Here is a 14164-nt window from a genome sequence, read left to right as displayed (position 1 = left end):
GAGTCCAAGTGGTCCAAGGGCCTGGTCCAGGATCTACTGAACTGAACCTAGTTGAGCCGCAGACAGGCCTTGCTTATTGCAAGACAGTCCCCAAAAGTTACGCAGGAGTCACCTTTTTTTTTTTTTTTTTCCCCCACTCCCTTGTATTTTTCTGAAGAAAACATGTCTTACGAAGGAGTAGGAAATAAAGGATTTGGATTTTCTAACTTAAATAGCTTTAGACTTTTAACAGCTGAGCTCAGAGTGTGTGAAGTTTTTGTTGGTGGTTTGTTTTTTGTTTTTCCAACTTCAAAGTAGTTCAGAAGCATTAGATGCAAATCAAAGTCTTGCATGCCCCTTAGTGAACTAGACATGCTTGGCTACACTTGCAGCTGTGCAGCCTTATTTGTGGAAATTAAGTCCCTGTTTGTTTCTTCCTTACTTAACAAATGGTCAAAATCCTACTTATGCTGGCACATCAAATGGCTTTTGGAACACATGGCACGCAGATTTCTGAACAGATCATTTATATTGCTTGGTGAAATCAGTTTCACAATGCAACTTTTGCTTGTCTGGCAGAGTTCTAATCTGGTAAGGGCTGGAATAACTTCTGTGCTGTTTAAGGTCTTGACTGAAAATAAATTAAAACAGCTTCCCTATTAGAAACTTGGTCCCCATTTTGAGGTGTACTTGTGCTTTGGTTTTTTGTTCCTGTTATAGGGCTGCACAGTGCAGTGCTGCAGTATGTGAAGAGTGCAAATTCACAGAATCATCTAGGTGGGAAAGGACCTTGATGAAGATCATCCAGTCCAACCATTGACCTAACACTGACAGTTCCCAACTACATCAGATCCCTCAGCACTGGGTCAACCAGACTCTTAAACCCCTCCAGGGATGGGGACTCCACCACCTCCCTGGGCAGCCCATTCCAACGCCTAAATTGAGCCACAGCAAAGTCCTTGTCCTCAAATGGATGGTGAGTGATGGGATCTTGGGTGGGGAATAAACATCTTATGTTTATTCATATTCTTATGACACTCAGCTCTCGACTGAGGCTGGCCAAAGAGGCTTGCAGTAGGTGACAGCTGGGCAACCATGGTGTGGGGGAAGGTTGTCCCTCTCGAGCCCTGCATAGCCAGTGCAGTTTCAGCAACCCTAAATTCAGGAGTGCTGCTTGCTTGTCTGAAATGGTGGTGTGCAATTTTTTCCATTGCACTCCAAAGTGATTGCTCAGCCCCCATTCCTGAACTATCAGCTTGCAATCTTTAACCATATCACTGCAAAACAATGCTGTGATGCTGTTGGAGATGAGAACAAATGTGTGCCTGCATGTACAGTTCTTCCAGTGCTCTTGCTGGAAACTGTTATGACAAAGGGCTGTGAGGGCCAAGCCTGGACACATTCTCCTTCTGGAGGGAAGTGTTGTGATATCCTCTTTATAGATGGAGTTTACAGTTCGTGATGTGCCTTTGCTCTTACTAATCTTGGGACAGCAGGAGCAAAAATGCTGGGTTTCCACGTCATATGCTACTGTATTTAAAGGCAGGATCAGTCTTCTCTATGTGGTTAAATTCTCAGTTTAGTGTGGGAGTAGACCCCTAGGCTCTGTTCACGTAACACACTTCTTGCTTCTTACCAAGTGTATAGAGGCTGAAGAGCATCATGGACTTTTAATTTTCTGCTGAATTTACTTTGGTCCCCAACCTATTGTTAACTTGTAAGTGGTTCTTTCAGCCATCTGGTAACAGGAGCTTGTCCAGCAGCATAAAACATACATAACCTTAGCTTCAAAGCTCATTTCATCTTTGCCAAATGAAAGCTTCACTGCAGTGTTCACTGTAAAATATTTATTGTGAAATGGATAACGGGAACCTTAACAAGAACTTGAGTATATTGCTCCAGGTGCTTCATAGGGCTGCAAAGTTGGACTTGATCATTGTTCTTTCCAGGCCCTGAAAGAAATATGTTTCCTTGGCTAGAGGAGGAGGAAGAGGAGTAATGATGCACCTGAAGCATTAGCAATATATATGTGTGTATATACATATCTATATACAGGAGAGATGAGACGAGAGGAGAGCCAAAGCCAATTGCTCCCCTTAGCAATACACTTGAACAGCAAAATGTGGGAGGAGAGTGAAGATTTCAAAGAAATCTCTTTTCAGTAAGGATAGTATGAAGAAGACACCTGCCAAACCCTGGACTGTCTGGAAGTTCACTGCCACTATCCTGTTCATCCTGCGCTAGTGAAATGGGAGGTTATTTGGAAATGGGCTGGGTGATCTTCCCACTGTCTTCTTGGGTGGTGAAAACTTCACAGACGCTCCTTCTCATCTCCTTTCTGGCCCACGAGCACGCTGCAGAGCGTTAACCACTTTGGTTAATGCATGGTCAGGACTGTGCAGAAGGTCTTGACATCGGTTCTCCCTTGCAAGAGAGCTTTTTTTCAAGATAGCTGGTCCCAAAGCAGTATTTTTTTCTTGAAGTTTTGTTCTGAAGCATGAGTTCTGCACTAACTGAGCCCTCTGTAAGGATCTTCTAGAGTGCAGTTAAATCTAGCTGGTTGCTTTTGGCAGTTTCCTTGTCCCCACAGCACATGGTGTGAGTAAGTAACCATGCTGTATACCTGCTCTGCACATGGTGTGAGTAAGTAACCATGCTGTATACCTGCTCTGCTGCCACAGTGCTAGAAGTACTAAACTAGATGATCAAGCAACTGGAAAATCACCACCCCACCCCCAGCAGCTGGAGCTCCTACAGCAACATGATTTAATTGTTAAAGTTCAATCTTGACTGCATATTATTTCTGTATGTCTCTGGCAACTCTCTGAACACATGGATCTCATTTAGCTCCTGGAGATGCTTCCACACCTACCCTCCTTCCTTACAGTTCTGGAAAGGCAGAGTATACATGAGCTCAATTTGGCCTTGCCATGTAAATGTGGTTGTCAAAGTCCTCTTTGGCCAAGTTCTCTATGAAGCAAACTCCCCCGTGGCTGATCTATAGTGTTATTCAGTGATGCCTCACTTTAAAATAGACCACAGCCTTGCACTTCGGCTTTGGAGGCTTCATTGCAGAGCAGCACCACCTGCAGTGGGGGTGGTTGGCAGACCCTTCTGTAACCTCCTGCTGCCAAATTCCTGCTGCATACAAATTCCTGCAGTGTAAAGAAGGAGAAGGAGCCAGGGGAAACTGGGATGAAATTTTTTTGACAATTTGGAGTAAATAAAGACTTCCTTCCTGATGAGAAAAGCAGTTAGAAACGTCTAGTCTAAATTCAAAAGGCTGCTTTATAGGGTGATAAGCTGTCACAGGTGCTGGTTCATCATCCTTTAGAGAATTTAAGTCTCTGCTAAACAGAAGTATACTCTGCTCAAGGAGGTGGCAGGTCTGTTGGAAGCTCACAGTGAAACTTTGTTTCTCTCTGACGGAGTCAAGACTCTAGTAATCACTAAACCTGTGATGTTATTTAATTGAGATGCTCCATGAAATGGAAGCCTGCACCACTCCTGTTGCTGCTGAAGCCTGGAGGTGCATTTTAAGCACACAGCCCATGCACCGAGACAGCAATAAACCACATGAAGGTTTTAACCACTGTTTTAAGAGTCCATAGTGGTTCAGGGAACATTATGCTTAGTGGCAAATTCAGACCTTATCCCAATAACCAGGAAAGCAACACCCTCCTGTGGGCTGTTGATTTAAGGTTTTGATTTTTATCTCTGATGCTAGTGGGTCACTGCAGATGAATATCCACCCACCTCTCCTCTCTCTCTCTCTTCTTTCCCCAGGGACCATGGTTGGAGCAGGTGCTCCCAGTGACAAAGAAGTGTATCACCCACGGTTGTCTCTCTAGCTAAGCACTGTGTTGCACATTCTGTGCCTCTCACTGGCTGCACTCGTCTAGCCCCTGGGGGTATTGCACAGATCCCTGCATGGGTTTATTTCAAGGCCAGCAGCTCTCTGCCCTGTTCAATGTGAGTGCTGGCCCATTTCTCCCTCCCTTCCCACTGGGAGAGCACCGATCATGCCTTTAACCATTTCTTCAACACACACCCCCCCCTTGTCTTCAGGAATTTGATGAATAATGTTCATCTAGCATGAAAGAGAGACAACTGATATCCAAGGAAAAGGGGCCTTGGTTTCTTTGGCACCAAAAAGTAGAGAAAAAGTCATAAATTGCCTAGCTCTAGAGGCTTCAGAAGGGAACCGCTGTCACACATGCTGTTGTAATGCACTGCTATGATGGGCCTTAAAGGCTGCTGATCGTCCCAAAGCTGGTTCCTGTGTCAAACGGATGAGAAGCCAAATAGTCTTTATAGCTCCCGTCGATCAGTTTGTCCGCATTGTTTTTGGCAAACCAGCAGTCAACTTCCTGCTGGCCATTGTAGATCCTCCTCTGCTTCCACACCACAGGAACGAGCCGTCCCTTCACTTTCAGGGTATTTGTAGGGTTTGGCTTTAATGCTTCAGTTTGGTTCTGACCAACCTGCTGATGAGTTGTGTTTAGTGAGTCCTGAAGAAGTTTAACTTCATGGTTCAAGAACTGACCTGCAAGGCAAGATAAAATAGAGTTCATGACTGGCTGTTCTGTGCTTGTTTACAAGTTGGTTTTATTTTTTTTTTTTTATTAGGCCATGTTTCGAGGATTCTTAACATATGGGGTTGTAAAGTGGTTCTCTGCAATAGCAGGATGAATCTAGGTCCTGCAATTCTTTTCTAAATCTCACAAACACAGAGATTAGAATAAAACCCTACTTTTTTTTCCACTCATCAAGATCTTGGCTGAGCTAAAGAGTTTTTTGAGCTGCTAGCAGTGAGTTCCCTTCTGTGGGCCACAATTACTAGAGGACAGTAACCCATACAGTCCCCATCAGTGAGCAGAAAGATCTAGGCCTGAAGGTCCAAGTTCTCTTCCTTGCCTTCTTGGGGACAAGTTCTTTTTGGACAAATCTAAGAGTGGATTTTTCTCTGTTTGGCCTGAATCCAAAACCCCACTCCTGAGGGATCATGTCCTGCTTAACCTGGGGATGCCTGAATGTCACAAAAAACTGTGGCTTCAGTCTTAAGAGCTCTGCACCTGTACATGTCCATAAACATCACTACTTCTCATTGGCTGAAAGAACCAAACCATCTAGATATTCTCTGAGCCTACCTAAAGCCTAGTAGCTCTCAAAATGTGGGGATGGCTCTTTCCTCACTTCACGTTTGAAAGAAAGGGGCCACAAAAAGTAGCAATGTTTCTTGATCTCCATCAGGCTTTGGGTGTAAACATTTCAGTCCTGCAAAAACAGACCCTGTGGACATGTGCAAGTGCAGCACTTGAAGGCTAAGCCAGTGATCTCTGGCAGTGTGCTAGCTCTGTGACTGGAGCTCTCTTTCAGAATGTGTAAGACCTCAGTTGACTGTCTCCTCTGACTAGAGAGATTCAAACTCTACTTTGCTATGTCCCTGAGAGCACAGTAGCAGCTGGGCTATTCTGAAACAGAACTACCGTTAGAGAATCTTTTCTTGGTGTCTTATTCAGGGTTCTTGTGCAATACTTGGTTTCTGTCTCTGTGTTGGGAGCATAAAGTGTGTGTTCTAATGACAACTGTTTCATAAAAGGAGTAGAAACGTGAAAAACAGGCACAGCCACATAGCTAGGATAGTGGGAGATGGCTCATACAGAGAAAAGATGGAAGAGACATTGGGGATACTAGCAATAGAGAAGTTGATTGAGTGGATGTAAACTTAATCCCCACCTGCCTTGTTCATTACCTCCTGTCTCTATCCTTTAAAACTGTTTGGAAGGATCATTTTTGTCTGTTTTACAGCTCTGAACCTGAGAACCTGTTACCTACCCAGCAGCCCATGGGAGTCAGAAGAGAGGCCTTTACTGTTGGAGATGTAGAACCCCAGGTGATTCCTCTGATACGGGGCCGGCTTCTTGTAACGGTGGATGAGGATGACAAAGCTGATCGTGTCTCGTATTGTCACAGTGATGTTGGAATTGGCAGAGATGGACACCTCGAGGCTGCTGCTTCGCACAACAGCATTCCTATCACAGGACAGAAGAAGTCTTTCCCCATCATCCAGAATGATTCTTTTGGGTGTGATCTCCAGATAAGATCTCTCTGGTTTATTGCTGAGGATCGTGATCGTGCTGAAGTAAGTTCGATGCTTCTTGTGGCCGTTGGGTGGTGCAGGAGCTCCAATTAATTGCCCATTCACAGTTACACCTTGCAGGAAAATAATCAATAAATGAAAGCTAGAACCAAGAATAGGTCTATTGTCTCATAGATACAAGCCTTGCAACTGAGGACATGCAGATTCACCTGCTCGATTATTTCACCTACCAGTATTCAAAACAGTATAACCAGTCTGTTACAAAATTATTACCTTATACAGAACCTCTGAATTTACCCAAGCTCAGAAATATTGGCTTTCCTTGGAGACATGTGCCCCCAGCCCCATTAGTCCTGACATTGTGTACACAGTGCTATAGGATAGGATCAGCTACTCCTCAGCACAGCCACTTCCTAAGCTCCATCTAACCTTGACCTACCTATGACCGAGACAATGATGTTTGGGGATTTTGAGCCACATATGACAAATATTTCTCTTCTTGACTGCTATAGCCTGATCAACTGTGGTGTGATTTACCTAGCCCATCCATTTGTTGATGTTTAAGTCAAACCTGGGCAAACATATCAGATCTTGGAGGACTAAGAAAAGCTGCTGGCAGGCCTGCTTTTCCTCATATCACCAATTAGCATAGGGACTGAACTTTAAGGAAGAGGACCTGGGTGTATCTGAGTGCTGCTGTCTCAGATAATCTCAGGGTCGTAGAAAGTTGTGGTTTGATGTCCCTCTCTACCTGACTCCTAAGAAGAGAATTAGCCTGGGAAGCCACAGAGTAAGGGTTATTTCCTTGGCTGACCACTAAAGACTGAGTGGGACCTGTAGAAGGAATAGCCTGACCTGCAGCAGTCTGCGGTGAAGTGCTGAACCTCCTCAGACGGCAGTGTTAGAAATTCAGGTTCTCTCTGTGTCTCTGCAGAAGACAACCCTGAACCTTGCACTTCCCTTGGGCTATTCCCAGCTCCACCAGTGCTGCCTTTCCCACTTCCCTCAGTTTTTCCCCAAAAGAATCACTTTTGAGTAGTCTAAGGTACAGCTCCCACTGAGTCAAATAAAGCCTAAATGTCCACATAAGATTCCCAATCATTAAAATTATTTTTGTGACTTGCTGTCCACAAGACATTGTCTCACTTCTTGCAGGCCTCTGAACAGCTACTGGACAGTAACAATAAAGGAGGAGACTTGTTGCTAACCCAAGCTAGACCCAAGCCACCAACAGTGAGATGAAATATCTCCATATGCCATCGTCCTTGGGAGATTTCTCCTTTCTGTCTTTATAGACTCAACTTGGTAGTGCTACAGAGTGTTTTTCTCAAGCTCATTTTGCATTTGAGACACAGAATCATTCAAAAGGTAGCACAAACACAGTCTGTAAAATCAGTTCACAGGAAACATTGCCAGGAGCTGGATCTTATTCATTAAGGCAGGCATGAACACATAAATATGGAGGCTAGACCACTGCCACACAGAACAGAATTCTTGTAACTTTACTGTGGGGTTATCTTCTTTGTAAAACAAGTCTGTGCATTGTCTCTGGTTTTGACACCCCTTCCTCCCACCACTTTCCTGCTCAGGACATAATCTGCTTATTAGCTGCCCTGCTTAGAATTCCAGATCGGATCAGACCACAGTTTGGGCCCCTGAGGATCAGACTGGTTTTGGACAAAGCAGATCCTGAATTGTGTGGGTTTCCTCAAGGCTGTCATGACCCAGTAAACCAGTTTGGTAGTCTCTTCACTAAAACAGCCTCAGTGCTTGATTAACCTGTTTGGATAGTTCACTCTGTCCTGAAGTGCAGGCTACTGTAAAAGTAAAGAGTGAAGCTCCAATAACAGAGCGATTTTGGTGAGTCCAAATCTTTCATTTGCAGGTTGTGACTTTGTAACTAGAGGGCTGGTGAAGTTGCACTGTCAAAGAAAGGCACTGTTGGTACCAGGAAGCTGAAGCCCCTGTGTAATCTCTCAGCACAAAGGCAGCTGCATGGTTTATGCAAAAACTACATGCAGCACGTAAAATGCCCATAGCTGTTCACTCAGCTGTGGATGTTGCAGCACTGGTCAACCCCCAGCCCATACTGGATCAAATGATCAGGAACTGAGCTCTCCAGTCTAGCTGGACTGAAGGGGTGCAATGTGGTCCTCATGCACTCAGGTGAGTCTCGGCTGTTTACACATAATTGCTGCTCCCTTGATTCCAGTCAATGAAGACCTGAGCTAGGGAAAGTTTGGATACATGTAAAGGCCAGTTCTCTCTATGGTTAGGTCTATTCTGTTGACAAACACTTATGTAGATAAACTGTGTGTGTAATAGTGGCCCCACCTCCTCTGTGCTTAGGCTTTCTGTGAATTTACCCATAAACTACGCTCAAGTTGGATGTCAGTAAGTGCAAGTGAGCAGTTTACCTCCCCTTCTGATCCAGGGGATTAGAGCCAGAAAACTGGTGGGCACCAGTTTTTCATTGCCTGACCAGAAAAACAACTTCTTCTAAATTCCTGCCACTTTCTTGCCTATGAAGCACCTTGGTACTTAGTCTTTTTGCTAGAGACCTGGCCTTGCCCTTCAACTTTCCTCCACAAGCAACTGCTTTGGTGCTCACCAGATTCCTTATGATCAGAGACCAGTCGGAGAATGTCGCCTGGTTCTCCATCAATATTGAAGCAGACAGAGAACTTGCTGGAGGGAAAATCAATGACAAAGTGAGGGTCTCCATCCGCTGAGAAAACATGGAAAAAGAGACAAGTGTGACTAACACAAAACTCCAGTGTCCAAGAACGAAACAAAACTGCTTTACAAAGTGTGTTTGTCCTTGTTTTCTTAAGACCTCCCAGTTTGTTTTTTTTAGAGGGCTGGACAGAGTTTGCCAGGAAATGCCACGTTTTGCTTTGTTTTTCACAAAGATTATTTTATTTTGGTTTGGTTTTCTCACAGAAGAGTTGGGTTTACAATGAAAACGCAAAATCTAAAGAAGTCCAGATGAAAATCAGGATATGTTCTTCCTGGAATATAATTTCAGAGATTTATGGGAATTGTCAGGCAAGTATTTTATACTCCATATTCTGTTGGGAGGCTACGTCCCTCGCAGCACTCAATGTATTCTCTAACCAAGGACTGCTGCATGGGCACACCTCACACAATCTTCCTGGTCCTCTGCATCAGATTGGAGCAGTCAACAGCAGATTTTAAACAATCCCACAACCTTAATTTTTCAGCAATTTCTGACCCATCATCAACTACCAGATACTTATTGTTAATAATAAGACAAGCCAAACCTCTACTTCTTAAGGTAAATTTGACCTTACTCAGTGAAATTCAAGTCTAAATTCTTGATCTGGGCTTATTCTTCAGTGTATAATGTATGAAAAGGATGTTAAGTAGGGGTACAGAATCCACAGGGAAATAGCAAAACACTATAGAATTTTCTTTTTTTCCTTTACCAACACTTTTTAAATTTCAGCAACATTACTTTATAAAATGGTTTTTGACTAGTTCTAGTACAAACATGCTACAGAAGTCTCAAACATACAGATCGAGAGTTGTAGATCATCTGCCTTGCTATGTTTACTTACATGTCTCATTACTGATCCTCTCTGTATTTTGTTTTTTGTTTCACTTTTCTCTTTATACTCCAGGTCTAGTAAATACGATTTTGGCTGATCTGTCAGGATGGTTATACCACAGTGGCATGCAACTGAGGTTTCCATAAATCGACCACTACTATTTTGGATTATTAAAGGCATGAAAACAGGCACTGACCTGAAGTTCTGGAGATTTTAATTTTTTGTTTATCATGCTGTCTGTGTAGACCTAGAAATGGGAAAGGACAGTTACTTATTGAGCAGCAGAAATAGCCATAGTATAATAATGTACTCAAAATATTATTCAACGAGATTATGGGACATATTCCTGCAGCTACTTTAACCTTCATTTAGAATACCAATTTTTCTTCAATAGTTTCTACAGAACAGTAAGTTGCTCATGGGGGTAAAGTGCCTAAAAGGTTTGCTCAAGGTCACCCAGCCCACAATTAGCAAAATCAATATGAAAGTCTTCTGTTTACCACCCATCGGTTCATTGGCTAGATCATCCCTGTTGCCAAAGTCAGCCAAGAGACATTACCTATGCAGAAAGTTTTCTTACCAGGACATGGTTATTTTTCCCTCATACCTGGTGGTGCCTTGTGTCCCTGCAAGCTCTGCAACTTCTCACCGATGCCATCAGTGGAAGGGCTGATGAACTCCTCTTGAGGTGGTTCTGAATGGAGCCCAGCCTCTCTCATCTTCAGAACGGTGAAGGGAGTGACAAAATTGTAAGTCAGGGCCATTGACTTGGCTTTCTCCATCAAATAGTCTTTTTCCTGACTGTCATCACTCTTCAACCGGGAGTTAAGTAGTTCCTTGATGGTGAGGTAACTCCATGCCCTCTCAATGTAATTTTTATCACCTTTGCCATCTTCCAGGCCAGGGATGCCTCTGATGTCATTCCTGCTTGGCAGGTCAATAGCCACATCTGTTTTGAGGAGGATGTACTTCTTGGAGTTGCTAGCAGTCACCTCCACGTGGAGACTATCTGAGGTGTGGTTAATGAGTTTGCCAGCTATTATAATTTCAGAGCCATTGAAGTAGTTAGGGAAGAAATTCTGGGTGACTTGCTCCACGTTGTCTTCAGGGTAATCAACACGGATGTCAGAGAGAAGGGGTGTTCCTATTTCATCATAGAACCTTAAACAAAGGCACATTTTCCACCATTAGTACTGTTCATGAAAATGTATGCACACACTGATACATGGCCAAGGATACAGTCAGACTATCTAATAGGGCTCCTAAGACATTCAGGAGGAGTAGGAGCTACAAGGCCCCAAATTTAACTACTGCATTGACTATAACTTGGCCCAGAGAGATGGGGGAGTCTCTACCCTTAGAGATTTTCAAAACTTGAGTGGACAAGGCCCTTAGAAACCTCTCCTTAATTTGAAGTTAGCTCTTCTCTGAGCAGAAGGCTGGATTACCTGACCTCCAGAGGTCCCTTTCAACCATAATTATTTTCTGCCTCATTTTAGTTTTCAGTGTTTCTTAGGCAACTGAACAGAGTCTGAACAGAGTATGTTCAGAAGCATCCCTGCATGGTGTGGCAGTCACCTACCTTCCATTAGTGTTCAAGAGCTCTGCAAGGAGATATTTGTGACCATGTAAGTTTGCTTAAGAGGGCCTGTCCCTCAAAAGTAAATTCTTGGCTTGTCAGGGTCACAGAAAGCACCCTAGTTATTTCAAAATGTACTTTGAAGAGATGCTGTTACCCACAGTTTTTTAGTTGTATGATGCATGGTATTCCAGAGCCAGAAAATGTAAGACCAGGATTCTAGGCCCCACAAAGATGGAGAGTATCTGAACCAAAGCTTCTGTACCACTGGAAGAGCCCTAGATAATACAGTTTGGGATGATCACTGTTGGACAGGCAGGAATGTGATTTTCTGAGGGGCAGAGGAGAAAGAAAATCAAGGAGGAATCCTGACTACTAAATACAGGAGGACTGGCAAAAGAGAACTCACTGCTACCTTACTGCTGACTTTCTGCTGGAGCAAGTAATGACTTCTGTGGAACCAGAGAGTTTAATCCTATAAGGCTTTAATAACATGACCTACCATACTTCTGAAAATATTTTGCACTGGACAAGTCCGAAAGCCTTTACAACGGTTCAAGGCCTAAATTTACAGTACTGTGTTTTCCCTGCAGCGATGTGCTTTGATGGATCTTTCTAAGCTGCTCCAAGAATGCCATATTTCCCATTTAAATGCCAAACTCTACTCGGCAAGTCATTTGAATCTAATTTGGTAAATAAACAAAGAACTGGCCTCAACCCTTTTTTAGTTCAGGCTGCCTTTATTTTTCACATCTGCTTAAACAGATTGTCTGGAAGCTAAAGTCACACTTTCTGTTTTATTCTTTCTCCAAGAAAACCCAAAGCCTGAATTGGTTGCCTTCATTTTAAAGTCTCTCTGAGTACTCAGTGTCTGATGAAGAGGCCTCGATGCATTTTAAAACATGAGTGAATTAAACGTGAGAACTTCCTGTGAAATAACTCCTGGGGTATAACAAATAGTGGAGTGAGGGATACAACTGGTCTTGTAGTATAATGCAAGGAAGTAGCTGTGTAAAAATACAACCCACTGACCACAAAAATCACAAATTACATTGGCACCCATGTAGATTTTCCCTCCAACAGTGATTTGAATTGGCTTCCTGCAAGTGATTGTGCCCTTCTGTATAAATTTGGCATCAGATGCCAAATGGGTTTGCCATCAGCTTGACAAACAATCAGCTGTTTATCAGATAGAGGTGTCTGAACAAGTACTTGCAGTGCTGGGTTCCTGAGGCCCAACCAATCAGCACATCCTTCATTTGCCAGGGAATGCCACTTGCTATCCAAAATGCATGTTCTGAGAAGCAAACGACATGGGCAGAGTGGCGCATGCACCTACAAATTCTGGTTTAAAAGGAAGACGCTCTTGTCCATGCATGACCACCACAGAAAGAAAAGCCCTCGTGGAAGATGCACAGTCTCATTGCTCCAGATAAATTAGACATAAGCTAGGGAGAGGTCTCTGCTCAATGACTCTCTCTTTTTAGTTTCTGAAGTTCAAAACATTAACATTTTGGGAGTGAAAGCCAAACACTTTTGCCTGGAAGTCCTGACACACTGCCTGACATTTTAGACAGAGTTGTGGTTCAGATATCTTTTTGCTATTCTTCACTAGGGTCTCCCCTTGCACTACAGCTCCCTCATCACAGAAGAGGAGCATAATCTCTGGTTCTACTGAATGATGAGGGTTACAGGAAACTTGTTAGGAATTTGGGTTACAAAGAATGAGGGAACAAAGCAACTACAGGATCATCCCAGGAATGACCCTTGTGTGATTTTCAAAATCGAGTATTTTGGAATTTGGGCATAAGGTTATCTTTTTCAAAAAATAAATAGTTTTCTGCTCCAAACTGGGATCTCCATTCCTGAGCCCCTCCATGCTGTTTACATTGTCAGTTTGAAGCAAGTGATGCCTCCTTTCCTCCCTCCCTCCACTCATGCCTCCCATCTCTCCAGGTTTACATGCCTAAAACAATGATCCGAATTAGGGAAATAAATGCTTTGCTTTGAGGAGCTGGGAAGCTCCAGTACAGCTCAGAATGTCTGCTAGGAAGGAGACAATTTCTGGGTAGGCATCTTCAGTTTCCAAGCATACTCTGCCTCTCTCAACCAGAGTTGAGCCTCAGAAAAACTCCAATCTCTTGCGATGTCCCCTTAGAGGATTTTCCTTCCCAAAAGTCTTGCCCAGTGGACCCAATGCAGATACAAGCACAGAAAAAGCAGAACAAACCCTTTGAGGTGGCTGGCTGCATCCTCATCCTCCTGGAAATGCCTCGTCATGCCGCAGTTCTCCAATGCCATCCTCTCCAGCAGCTTGTGGTCCACATCGTTGCCAATGCCGATGGTGAAGAGGCAAAATTTATCACGGATGGTATCCTTGACGTTGCTGAGGATTTTGGATGACTGTGTTTCCCCAACAGTGGGCCTCCCATCCGTGAGGAAGATGATTAGAGACACGCTCCTGGCATCGATGTCATTCTGAGCAATGTAATCATTTAGCAGCTTTGCACCAGTCTGGAGAGCACCGTTAATATTAGTCCCTGGGAAGGTACCAAAATGATTAGCACATTCCTCCTTCCCAGAGGGGTACAAATAATTTCCCTAAGCTACCTTTAGTATGATGACAGCATCTCTGTTCAGTTCTGTTACTCAACACCAGTTTGGGATAGATGTTTATATATAGTCTCATGAATTATGAATTACAGTTTATTATGTGCAATTGCCATGTCCTTTATTAATGTACAACAGTCAGCCCCGGTAAGCAGAGTCACAGCACATAGCATGTCCTGCCCATACATACAATAACAGTTAAACTTAATTAGGGACTCTCCCAGATGGTATCTGAACTGGGAAAACAAGTTCTGCTCATTTTGTCTGAAGGGCACAAGATTTGAAGAGAGGAAAAAAGCCTTCAAATGGGAAAACAAGTGG

General features: G+C 43.5%; 1 protein-coding gene across 2 annotated transcripts in view; it reads right to left on the bottom strand.

Annotated features, from left to right (window-relative positions):
* The window catches only part of ITIH5 (inter-alpha-trypsin inhibitor heavy chain family member 5), a 56028-nt gene that overhangs the window by 5692 nt on the left and 36172 nt on the right, over nucleotides 1-14164 (bottom strand). The window contains exons 9-15 of one of the 2 annotated variants that reach the window (XM_026867360.1): nucleotides 13464-13773; nucleotides 10262-10815; nucleotides 9851-9901; nucleotides 8694-8810; nucleotides 5818-6195; nucleotides 2644-4525; nucleotides 1812-2602 (exon numbers count right to left, since the gene is read on the bottom strand). In XM_026867360.1, the coding sequence (XP_026723161.1) occupies nucleotides 4227-4525; nucleotides 5818-6195; nucleotides 8694-8810; nucleotides 9851-9901; nucleotides 10262-10815; nucleotides 13464-13773 (1709 nt within the window). In that variant the 3' untranslated portion in view covers nucleotides 1812-2602; nucleotides 2644-4226. Of the gene's footprint in view, nucleotides 1-1811; nucleotides 2603-2643; nucleotides 4526-5817; nucleotides 6196-8693; nucleotides 8811-9850; nucleotides 9902-10261; nucleotides 10816-13463; nucleotides 13774-14164 lie in introns of those variants that run through there. The other variant, XM_026867361.1, reaches the window with a different exon arrangement.

The sequence above is a fragment of the Athene cunicularia genome, unplaced genomic scaffold, assembly GCF_003259725.1.
Source record: "Athene cunicularia isolate RWA unplaced genomic scaffold, athCun1 SCF_3, whole genome shotgun sequence".
Classification (NCBI taxonomy): domain Eukaryota; kingdom Metazoa; phylum Chordata; class Aves; order Strigiformes; family Strigidae; genus Athene; species Athene cunicularia.
Note: the sequence above shows the minus strand (reverse complement) of the source record. Positions and strands in the feature narration are given on the sequence as shown.